The sequence below is a fragment of the Melopsittacus undulatus genome, chromosome Z (assembly GCF_012275295.1).
Source record: "Melopsittacus undulatus isolate bMelUnd1 chromosome Z, bMelUnd1.mat.Z, whole genome shotgun sequence".
NCBI classification, from domain to species: domain Eukaryota; kingdom Metazoa; phylum Chordata; class Aves; order Psittaciformes; family Psittaculidae; genus Melopsittacus; species Melopsittacus undulatus.
This window is the reverse complement of record NC_047557.1, coordinates 68,193,648-68,205,716: the sequence shown is the minus strand read 5'-3', so window position 1 is coordinate 68,205,716 and position 12,069 is coordinate 68,193,648. Positions and strand designations below refer to the sequence as shown.

General features: G+C 41.8%; 1 protein-coding gene across 1 annotated transcript in view; it reads left to right on the top strand.

Moving 5' to 3' along the window:
* The first annotated feature begins 1,358 nt into the window (after positions 1-1,358).
* Positions 1,359-12,069, top strand: part of MAN2A1 (mannosidase alpha class 2A member 1) — a 116,929-nt gene continuing 106,218 nt past the window's right edge. The window contains exons 1-2 of the mRNA XM_005141196.2: positions 1,359-1,493; positions 7,925-8,185. Of these exons, the coding sequence (XP_005141253.1) occupies positions 1,359-1,493; positions 7,925-8,185 (396 nt within the window). The remainder of the gene's footprint in view (positions 1,494-7,924; positions 8,186-12,069) is intronic.

Below are 12,069 nucleotides of genomic sequence, written 5' to 3'. Positions count from 1 at the left end.
TTGTGTTATTACACTCTTAAAAAAACTTTGGGGCAGATTTCATGTTAGGAGAAATGAAAGTAGTGATGCTAACACACACATTCTGACTTCAAGTTGTAGTGGTGTGTCTCAATGACACACTTGAAGAAAGAAGCACACCAACAGTGGTAAAAGATGTGTTCAGCATGTATCTAGTTCTCAGTAGCAGTCAATGCATCTGAAGTAAGATATCATGCATGACCATTTTCAAACCTGTGCAGATTCAACCTCTGAAAACTAGAACGGGCTAAACTGCCATGGTCTCTGTCAGCCGGCTACAGCCATGACCTACTCCTGTGGGCACACACGGTGCTTCTTGCAAAGCCTACTATTTTGCTCGGACACAGAACAGCCAGACCCAACCTGGGGCTTCACAGCAGCCAGCCACTGCATCTGATGCTGTTAGCGGAGATACCCGGCTGGCACAGAAAGGTGGGACAGCGCTGGTACGGAAAGGTACGACGGTTCTTTGACGCACGCCACGGGGACGCTGAGCTTCTCTCGGGGCCCGGTGTCTCTTCACACCTCCCGTCTCCTCTCCACACTCCGCCGCAGGGAACGACAAGGGCCGGGAAGGCCAGCGGAGGCACACCTCAGCCCCCTCACCTCCCGCCCTGGGCCGCCTCATGCTTCCCAGCGAAGACTGCCACACACCGCCGCCAGGCGGAGCGGCGGCAATCCAGGGTATACCGCTAAACGGCACCTCCGGACAGCAAGCCTCCCCTCACCACAGGAAGATGCTGCTAGTCCCAATTCCGACCACAACCGCGAGCGCTACACTCAGAAAGCTCCGGAGGGGCGAGCCGTTTGGGGAGGAAGGGAAAGAGGCGGGTCCGGGCGCCGGTGACACGCGCTCGGCACCGCCCCATAGCCCAGGCGCGGAGGCGGGGCACGGCGGTCCGGCCGGCGGCTGGGCCCGGTGGTGGCACGCTGAAGCTTGTTGGGCGCGCAGCGGCCCGCAGTGCATCAGGGGCGGCAGCAGCTTGTATGCGGGTGGGGCGGCCGCGGGAGGAGAACGGGAAGCAAGAAGGGAGGAGGGAGCCGGGAGCTGAGGTGCTCGGTCGGCCCAGCAGCGCTGCTGCCTTTCGTCGCAGCCGCCACTTCCCCGCTGGGCGTCAGCCTACCCGCAAACCTGATCGGCTGCCGGAAACTGCTCGTCTCTCGGCGCTGCGGTGGGGCCAACTTCTCGCACTTCTCCGGAAGAGACTGGGGGCTGCTCCGTGCCGCGGGCCGCCGAAGCGGGAGAAGTTCCACCCCTTTCTCCCCCCCGCTTTCAACCCTCTAGCGCGGAGCGGCGACTGTGGCCCGGGAGGGGCTGGGTAGGGCGGGCGGCCTTGGCAATGAAGCTGAGCCGGCAGTTCACGGTGTTCGGTAGCGCAGTTTTCTGCGTGGTGATCTTCTCCCTCTACCTGATGCTAGACCGCGGCCACTTCGACCACCCGAAGAGCCCGCGGCGGGAAGGCACCTTCCCCAAGGTGAGCAGAGCGTGCTGGTGGCGGAGGAGAGGGCGGCAGTGCCGTGGGCAGCTCCCACCGCTCTCTTCGGCGCAGTGCCGGGGCGCGGGGCTGGGGGGGGTGCCAGGGCTGCTGGGCCGGTGGGGAGGTGGGCTAGCGGTGCCGCCCCTGGGCGGCGCTACCGCCGGAATGGCCCGGCTTGACCCGGGCGTGGGGCCCCGATTGGGGGGCTGGCTGGGATTCCGGCGCAGGAGCGGAGATGGCGTGTGGGGTTTGCTGGTGCTGAGGTCGGGTAGGAACTGACGGGGAGTTCGAGGGCAGACCTCAACGGTGTCATCAACAGGTGGCCTTGGAGGAATGCTGACTTTATGTTGCGGCGTTCCCTTTTGTTAAGCCTTGCTTTGGGACCGTAACTGGCTGATACCTGACGGCACCCTGTGGTTAAACGAAGGAGTTTGGTTTTTCCTTTTCCCTCGGTGCCTGTGTGGGAGAGAATTTTAAATGCTGTGTATCATGGTAGTGTGCTAATAAGGAATGTTCAACCACGATGAGAATAAAGTAGTTTGGAGAGCACATGGTATGCTGTGCAGAATAGCAGAATTCTGCTGTGTATAAATAGCTTTGTTTTCTTGTAGTAATAGACCACACACACAGAATTATAGGAAGTAAAATTATGGCTTATCTGTGCTTGCACTGTGGTTATTTTGGGGGAAACAAACCAAATTAAACTGTCCTTTAGTGCAGCAATGAGACTTCAGGTACATGGAAGAACTCAGGAGGCTGACATTCAAAGTCACAGATGTGTCTCTGTTAGAATCACTATTTTATTTTCATTTAAATAAAAAGTAATAGTTGATATCCTTTTGTTAACAGTAAAGATTAAAACCTTGCTTAAATGTAAAGAAAGAATGCAAATCTGTTTTGCCTTTATTCCTTCAAGTTACAGTTCAGAGGTTAGCCACTAGTTTTTGAAGGAAGTAAGACAATGGGAAACAAGCGCAGAAGAAGAAAGGCTGCCTGCAGCAACTGCGCCTGTTCAGTATGTAACTCCAGCAGGAGGGTAGTGGCATGTGTTCTGCGCATAACAGCTAAGTGCTGGTTTGGTGATATGGGCAGTATCTTGTCTGAGGAAATTCCTGCGTCTCTATACCACCAGTTGGGTTTAATCCAAGTACAGAACAGGAAAGCTCATACATACGTGCGTAAGCGATTTTTGGTTTTGTTTTTTTTTTTTGTGCGTTTGGTTTTCTTTTTTGTGTGTGTGTTTGCTTTTGGGTTTGCTTTTTGTTTTTTAATGCTCGATTTGGATTTGAAATACTTGAGTGAACAAGGAAGATTTATTAGACATGTTTTGTCTTACACTGTCAGCGTCTGCAGCTGAAATTTCTGTTTGTGTCCTCAGTGTAACACATGATTTTATCTCTTGTGACCAAGGGTTTAGTAGCTTAATCTGTTGTTGCACCTTTTCTTCCTATGTGATCTGATCACCTAGAGATGGTAATTTCTCCTTCCATCTTCTTCCCTCCCCTGTGTCTTCTAGAACAGTCTGTCAGTGTTTACTCTTTTTGCCTTTTCCATATCTAAATTTCTTTGCGGTTGCTGATTCTCACTGGAGAATTCTCTGCCTGTTGTTGCTTTGGTCCGTCCTTATTGGGTGAACAGTTATCTTTTCCTTCTTTACTACTTTATTGTTTGAGTAAGCTACAGGTGAAATTGATGTGATTTTTGTAATTTCCTTTTGCTGCCCATGGTTAGAAATTTTTTCCACTTTTTTACAACTGTAAACCTCTGACACCTAGCAAACGTTTTCAGAGCCCTATCACATAACATCAGTTTCAAGCAGACGCAAAAGATGAACTGTGGAATAGAAGCCACCAAAATTTTGAAAAGAAACAGACTTAATCCTACCTCAGTGACGTTGTGTCAGTGTAGTGTTGTCAGAACTCGATGAAACTAGCTAGTCACAGATGTAGAAACTTCAAGGTGTTTTTGTTTGTGAAAAGCTGTAGCAGCAGTAGATGGTCTGTCTGTAAACTTAAGAAGGCATTCTCTTTCCTGATGACAAAAGTCAGAACAGTTTTTTTGCTTAGAAAATGAAATTGAGACTTTTTCACAATTTTTGTCATTGATTCACTTCATAGCTCTTTCTGTTCTGACAGTTTGATAATTTTTCAGCTTTTCAGTTTCTCTCTGTTGTTCTGGTAACAGCATACGTCACCTTTCATGTCTTGAAAGTTGCATATTGATTAGTTTCTTCTTCCTGACCTATGTGACTTCAGCTAAGCTCAGAGGAGAGTGGATACCACTGGAAAGAGTCTTCTGTTTAATTTGCAAGCATTTGTCAATCTAGGATTCTTGTTTAACTTCTGCTAGGATTACTGTTGGAGTTTTTCAGCTGACAGTGCCTGCTGGTCTGCATTCACCTAAAGTGTCCTTGTACCTAATACCAGTAGCAAGATAAATGATCAGGACTGCTGCTCCACTTTCACTTCCACTTTTTCTTCTAGACAGCAACTTCTCTTTGCATGGTCTTGGGGTAGATTGCATCAGATTCAGTCTTGTAAACCTGTCTTCTTTCAGGCTTATCTGCCAGTATAGTCAAGAGTTGTCTTTCTGGAGCTGATTTTCTGCTTTGAGAGTTCGGGTGGTGTTGTTCAAGGATGTCAGCAGAAATTTCTTGCAGAAATGATTTTTGGACAAGATCTCCTTCCCAAGATGGGTGAATATCCGTGGGCAGACACCTTTATGTACTTTAACCAAATACTTGTAAATAAATGCCTTTCATAGCTCTGCTAAACAGCACTTGCTAGCAGATGTCACCACAGGTGAGACAGTGGGGACATTGTGTCTTTTTAGGTGTTGAGTTTGCTAAAGCTGGCAGCAGTAATCAGTTTTACAGTGAATGTTATCCACGCTTATCCAGGGTATCATTGTAGCATCTGTAGCAGAGCTTGAGCCAAGGTGATTTATAGCTTTGCTGTCACTGGTGGTGCACTTAAATCATCATATTAGAAGATCTGTATGTTGCCATAGAACTGAAATCTCTGGTAATTTGGGGAAGATTAGGTACCCATAAATTCATGGAGATCAAGACTTACTGGTCTCTTCTTTGTAATTCTTGCCTGTACCTTTAAGGATCCTGTCTGGGTGTCAGCTGTGTATTATTCTTACCTTGGCCATAATCACAAGCTCTGTCTTTCTGAGCTTGTTCCTAGCCCTAGGATGCTTCTGTCTCAGGACAGTCTCAGATACACTGTGGTTTCAGCCTAGGAACAATGTTACAACATTGCACAGGGACAAGCTCAAGGTGGAGGAATAGCCTTGAGTCCATTTTTACATTATTATATTACTGGTGTCGGTTGTGTCTTCTAGTGGAATATAGTGGAAAATGGCTGAGTATACTGATTTTGTCAGTAATAACACTGAATTCTCTGAGAAATCTTGTGTGACTGCAGAGCAGAGAGAGGTTCAGAGTGGTGGTGAGTCCTATGCAATCTCTTGTGCAGCAGGTGTCAGGTGGAAGTGGTTTGTGGGCTAAATTGATAACTAGTAATCGAGAGCTACATTCATACCAAGTCTAAAGTAGAATAAGTCCATATGCAGCTTGCCTTGAAGAACCTGTGTTACTGCATACAGATGAATACAAATACTGATAAGCCCATATCTATCTATGCTGTAATTTGGACCCAAATGGGGGGGGGGGGGAATCATTAGCCTAACACAGCTTTTCTCAACTAATTTTGCTTTGACTTACAGTAGATCCATAAAACCTGTTCAATGACAGAAACTTGTGGAATATTTCTCTGAATTCTAAATTGTGATAGAGTCACATGTAAGTGTGCGTGGTAAACATTAAAAATCCAATTTTTAAAGAAATATGTGGAGGATTAATTTGTAATAGCATCTTGCTTCAGAGCTATAGCCTTTGTGTAGAGAGTTCATGTTTTAGTGAATTTTATGCCTCAGCAAGGCAAAACAGCACCTGATGGTGGTGCTTTGGATGTGAGCTCTTTACTCTAGCCACTTTTGCGTGGTTTGGTTTGTCTCTCATGGGACGTGTGTGCCCACTGTGTGCAAGGTTATTCCTAGAATTACATTTTATAAACTCAAGTCTGCCATGATTCTGGTTGATAACTTGAATGGCACCAAGTGATTGCTCCTTTTTATCATTGGTCTTCCACTTAAACTATATTAAAAGGCAAAGCACAAACTTTCATCCTTACAGTTTTTTCTAAACAACTGTTTCTTAATATCTCTCTTGTTCTCATCCTACTCCCCCTCCCCTCCCTGCCTTTGACCATCATTATTACATGAATTTTCTCATGTGTTACCTGCTTTTATGGGCTTACTAGTTGCATTGCATTGAGGAGAGGTGATCAGGTACAGTTCTTCTAAAAGCAGCTGGCTTGTTCTTTTGTTTCTGGTGTCTTTCCAGCAAAGCATTAATTGGCCTGGCTGTATGTGGTATTGCTAAGGCTTCTTTACTGGATTCATGCTTTCAAGGCATCTACATAATGCATCAAATACTTCTGCACAAATGCCACAAGTGGAGATTGTTGCAGTATGGAGTGTTGTTTCATCTGAGCTTGCCAGTAATTTGATAGTAGTACCACCTGGCCAAAGTATGAATCATGGTAGCATGGAGCAGTAATAGCAGGCAGTTGGGACCAAATGCATGGCAGAAACACCAGCAGTTCTCTCAATCTGTGTGTTGAACAAAGGCACCTTGTGAACTTGACTCTGGAGTACTTCTGAGGTACTACTTCCCCTACTCTGTGGAAGCACTACTCGCAGTCAGCCTTGAGTCTCCATTAGGTGCCTGTAACTGAAGCAAATCAGCTCACGGTTTGTAGTTACCAATGCTCCAATTCTATGCAGTGCAGGCCTTGGTTCCCTCCAGTGTCAGTGAGTCTGTTGACTTCCTGTTTTGAAATAGCTCTTGATAGAGTGTAAACACATTTTCCAGATAGAATTTTGCTAGATGCCTGGCTGTGGTGAAGTAGCTGCAGTCAGATGTACATATTATACACGTACACGTTTTGTTGCAGCATGTTGTTGGTAATGGGTGTAGTTTTATGAGCTTGTTTGGGAGCTTTCAGACCTATGTTGTGTAAGAACATAGTTCTGTTCTGCAGAAGTACTGGAAGCAGCATGATCCAGTATTTAGGAAATGTGTGTTTTACTCTAAAATGTTAAGTAGTGACAGTTAAGGTTGTACATAATTAAGTTGTAATTTTCTGACTTCTGGTAACTGAAACACTGTGGACTTACAGAGTTTTAGTAACATTCTTGAGAATTTTACAGCAGAGAAGATTGAATGTTGAGAGAAGAAATCCACAGCAAGAGTCATCATTTTCCTGGTTTTGAAACACGTTGACTTATTTAAAAAAATGCAGCCAAACAAAACCCTATTAGCAATAATTGTTCACAGTTGTTAGGTTGAAGTCATTCTGAGGAAGGAAGTAAGTTACTGTTAAGATGAACTATCCCTAAAGCCGTGTTAAATCATCTGGCCTTAGTGATTCTGTAGGAGCTAACACATTCATATCTAGAAAAAAAGCATGCCTCAGATCATTTGGAAGGAGTGGCTAGTACGTGAGAGGGCAGTAGCATTTCCAGGCACCTTATTCTGCTATGCTCCCTCCAGTATTCTAACAATACTGTGATTAGATGCTATTAAATTGCTTTGTGGTATCTGTCTCTCCTTGTCAGTTGCTTTGGGAGACATAATGACTTCTTTCAATTCACACTGATGTTATTCTGTATCCTTCCTCTTGCAGTGCACACTAGAATCATCTACAAAATCCTGTTGTTTGGCAGCTGAATACGACCTTCTGACTGAAAGTGCTATTAGTTTGAGCTGTGTTTTACAGGATTATCTTGATGTTTGTAGTAATGCAGTTATACAGATTCTTAGTACAGCAAGGCTATTAAGGTATATTTTGCCTCCAGTAAATGTTTTTGTTAATTTCTCTCTGATTTTCACTGAGAATAAGAAGCTCGGTATTTATTGAGATATGTTTCTGCATGTACAGGAAGAAAAAATAAATATCTATCCTGTTAATCCCATCATGATGTGACTTACTCCTAAAAAATGGTGTTCTCTTTGATGTTTTGATGTGATGATAAATGATCAGTTTTTTGCAAATCTATGAAAGATATGAGAAAAGTTGAAGTTTACATAGTTGAAACAGCATGACCTTTTAAGATTATCTTTTTATCAGTGATTAAATATTATGCTGCAATTTCAAGTTCTTAGTGGAAAATAAAACTTACTATTTTCCTGTATTCTCAAGGGAAAAGGTTTCTTATGTTGGCTCAGTTTTTGATTAGTTTGTCTTTACATAAAGAATCAAGATTTGTCTTTCTGTGAGATCATCTTACTATGTTCTTTTAGTTCTGTTATGAATTGGTCTGAAAAATAATTAAACTTTACTTTTTTTTTTTAACAGGGTCAGCTTTCAATATTGCAAGAAAAAATAGATCACTTAGAACGCCTGTTAGCAGAAAATAATGAGATTATTTCAAACATAAGAGATTCTGTGATCAATCTGAGTGAATCAGTAAAGGATGGGCAAAAAAATCCAGAGGCTATAAACTTCAGTCAAGGATCTGTCTCTGAGCTCTTTCCTTCTGCTTCAGTTTTGCTTTCAGTTGATTCTGAGGATTGTTTGTTTGCTTCAAAAAGTGGAAGTCATGGTTCAGGTGTACAGGTAAGCAGTATGTCTTTTTCTCCTCTTCTGCTGAAGTCCTCCCTGTCATTACTTTTTAATTCTGAAAATGTCTGATTACCAGTAAAAGCTTGGTACTGAGCTCCTAATCTAAGACGCAATGTAATTTTTCAGGTGACTGTTGTGTTTAACAGGTGTTCTGAAACTGTTCCTTTTTAACTTTTTTAAACTGTCTAGAAATTGAGTGGTGATTATGAAGACACAATGTTCCAGAAAGTGTAAGAGTTCTTAAAAAAAAAAAAAGAAAAAAAAAACCCACCAAAAAACCAAACAACCCCCCCCAAAAAATCCACAACAAAAAATCTCCTAACAAAGCAGTGCTTAATTATACTCAGATTATTGTCCAGTACTGTCAAAAGTTCTTTGGAAACAATTTGAAAGTCTCCAGTTTCCCGAAATTGTTCTGTAATTGATGACGGATAAACTGGAAATAGCAGATGGCCTTGATTTGAATAGGTTTTACTAGAGACGTGTGTAGATGGGTCTTGATGGGGAGCTATAGAATGTTCAAGAGCTAATAATTTTAAACAAATCTCAGGTACTGTGTTCCCTTTTGAACGCCATTTCTGTATTTGAGCATTATTATGTGTCTGCTGTTTGTATAGGCACTTTGGTCAGAAAGGAGCAACATTATACCATGTTGACTGGTTGGCATTAACTGGAGAGGTTAAAGATTTTGAAGTCAGACACTTCAAGTTGAATTTATTCTGTGTTCAGGTGGTGCTTGCAAGTTGATGGACTCATATATTCAGTTTTAAATGGAGTATTTCAGGAGCACTGAGAATACGGTCTGAGGTTTGTGATCTGTACTGTTTTGGGGAGTCCTGTGAGAGTACTATAAATGTTCATAGTACTCTAAAGCAAAGATTAGATTTTGAAGTCCAGCTTTCTCATTTTAGAAATGCAGGTATTTCTGTTGCAGGAGAAAGACAGTGGACTCAAGTTGAGTAAGTACACATTAGAACGATTGTAACCTCTGATGTATCATTCATAATGCCTTTAGCTCTTCAGGGATAGGCACCCCCTTAACAGATCTTCAAGAGAAAGTAGGCCTTTTTTGTCCATGTTTCTAATATACATGAAGACTTCGGTGCTAGAAAGTTAAAGCATGTGAAACTATGATTACGTGTTTCCAAATTACTGGATTGTTAACAGGTATTCTTTATATAGTGTGGTACCATATTAAGTTATGTGCTTTTCTAGGTGCATTAGGAATAAGTTAGAGTGAATGTGAATTGTGAATTTTGGGGAAATGTCTTAAATTCTTGCGCATGTTAACCTGTTATGAATGAAAAGTAAAACATGATTGCTTAAAATGTTCTCATGTTTAGCTTCACATTTGCAGAATGTCAGAACATACACTTACCTACCTAATGGCAGACTCTAGTAGCTAAACTGCTTTTGGACAATTGTCTTTACTTTTAAGAGCATATGCATGTGCCTAAAGATAACAAGTGTAGCAGGGAATATTCTTAATACTGTTCCCCTAATCGCACTTTCTTTCATTGCCTTGCTTTAGGGAGGGAAGGTGAGCTTGTGTAATGCTTTTCATGTCATTACATTAGTACCTTGTACTCAGAAGGTTATCCACCATCATCATTAAATCACGTTAATACTGCTTCTTTATACAGCTTCTCATCCCTCAAGTCTGGCCTGCATTTCAGTTATGGAATCTAAGATGTTGACTTCAGCGGAATTCCTGTAATACCACATTGCCGAGCTAATCTAAATTACTGTATTTGAGTACAGTTTTACTATTTAATACTTTGCCAAGCCTGATAAATTACCTGGGCTAGCAGAATACATCCTCTTCTAGTTTTCTTTTTTTATGGAGACAAAAAAATTTAATAGATTATTCAGAGCATTGTCTTTTAAAATTGCATTTTAAATTCTAAACCAGCTTATAAATGTTAATTATGTGATGTTCATAAATATTAACTTAAACCCACAGATATGGATCTTACTTTTCTCGTGTTTGTCTATTAAGTGGGTGTATGAGTATGAAATGAGACTAGAAAAAAGAGTTGAGACATAGCGTATAGTTGACACATAGTGTTTGGATAAAAATCGCTTTGGAGATTTTTAGGAGGCTTTACTGAATAAATTATGGGAGTTTATTATAGTCTTTATAGTCAGAAATATTACCAGGACTTTTTATTGAATTTTTTTTTTCCATAAACTGGACAAAACAATTTATTAATAATATGAGACCCCAAAGATACTTAGATAAGATAGCTAAAGGACGTTTCTCGTCAAGAAAACGCCACCTTTACTGGCAGTGTTTGTAACTAGTTAGGAAATTGTAATAGAGCTGGCTGCTAAAAATAATGCTGAATTCAGAATTAATATAATTCAAATTAAATAGGAGACTAATGTGTACATTTTTCAAAAGGCGAATATGGAGCTAGGTAATTAAATGAACAAAATGAAGAACTCTGAATTGGATATAGTTATGACCTGACACTTTTCTAGGTCAATAGTTCAAGAAGTAACTGGAATTTGTGCTCAAAGAAGATAGAATTCTCAACAGCCATCAACACTGACATGGAAGGTCTTTTAACTGATATAGTGAGATACCTCTTCTCTTGTCCCTTTCAAATACTGAAGCATCTAACATTGTTCTAAATAATGTTGCTCCTTTTAAAATAAGGCATGAATCACTCTTTAAAGAGGTGGCCTGATGAGGCACAAACTATGCTTGTATTTTTCCTCTGCAGGGGCTTAGGTTTCACTGGGTGATATTGTGATGTTTGCCCAAGAGTTGCATTACTTCAGCAGTTTGAGTCTCTTGGTATAGAGAAAGTGATCCCATATAGAGGAAAAGACCACTGATAAGTTTTCAACAGCTTTGTAACAACATGACTGTCTTCTGAAGCAGCCATAATTAAGACAGGCAGCACCCTCTTTGAATTTCTGTTTGTTTACTATTTTTACAAAATCCTTGCTTACAAGTGTTTTATCCTTAGAAATAGAAGGAAAAATACTGGAAAATACTTGTATTTAACCTTTTCCTAATTCCAGTAGGAGTTTGAGTTCTTTTTTTTTTTTTCCCTAACTGCTTTTGATTAACATTCAAATCACAAAATGTTTTGAATGGTTAAGGTTGGGAAGGACATCTGAAGGTCATCTGGTCTAACTCCTAACTCCTTGCTCAAGGGCCAGTTACCCAGGACCGTTCCCAAAAGGCTTTTCAGTATCTCCAAGGATGGAGATTGTACAGCCTCTCTGGGCAGCCTTTGTCAGTGCTCAGTCACCCTTATGTGGACAGTGTTTTTTGATGTTCAGCAGGAACTTCTTGTGTTAAAACAGAGGAAGTTTGTGCCCATTGCCTCTTGTATTGTTACCGGCACCATTGAAAAGAACGTGGCTCCTCTTTGATGCGTGGATAGACTCCACAACTCGTTAAAGTTGTAAAGTAGGTATGCTTTTATTCAGCACTGAGATGCATGGGGATAGCTCCTCCAGAGTATGCATACCTCAGGGTTGTTTTCCCTTTACGTTTATTCTCTTAAGGTATACATATGCATTAGGTTACTCAATATGCCTATACATATTTATTATCTATCCCTGCTTCATATTATAATGAGCTAGAAGGTCCTTTGTGCCTGCGCAGTACCCCTTCTGGTCATGGGCAAGGGTCTCAAGATGAAGTAAGTGAGTCTTCCTCTTCTTAAACTTTTCACCTTCTAGTCTTCACACATGGCCTTAGAGTTTGGTCCATGCCCAGTCTGCTTCTCCCCCAGAACCAAACATCTGCTTTTGTCCCTTACCAGTAGAACTAAGCATCTGCTTCTCCCCCTCATCAGTAGTCAATGCCTTGTCATGTTAGGTGCTTAGGACAGACAATACTTTTAAGCAAAAGAATT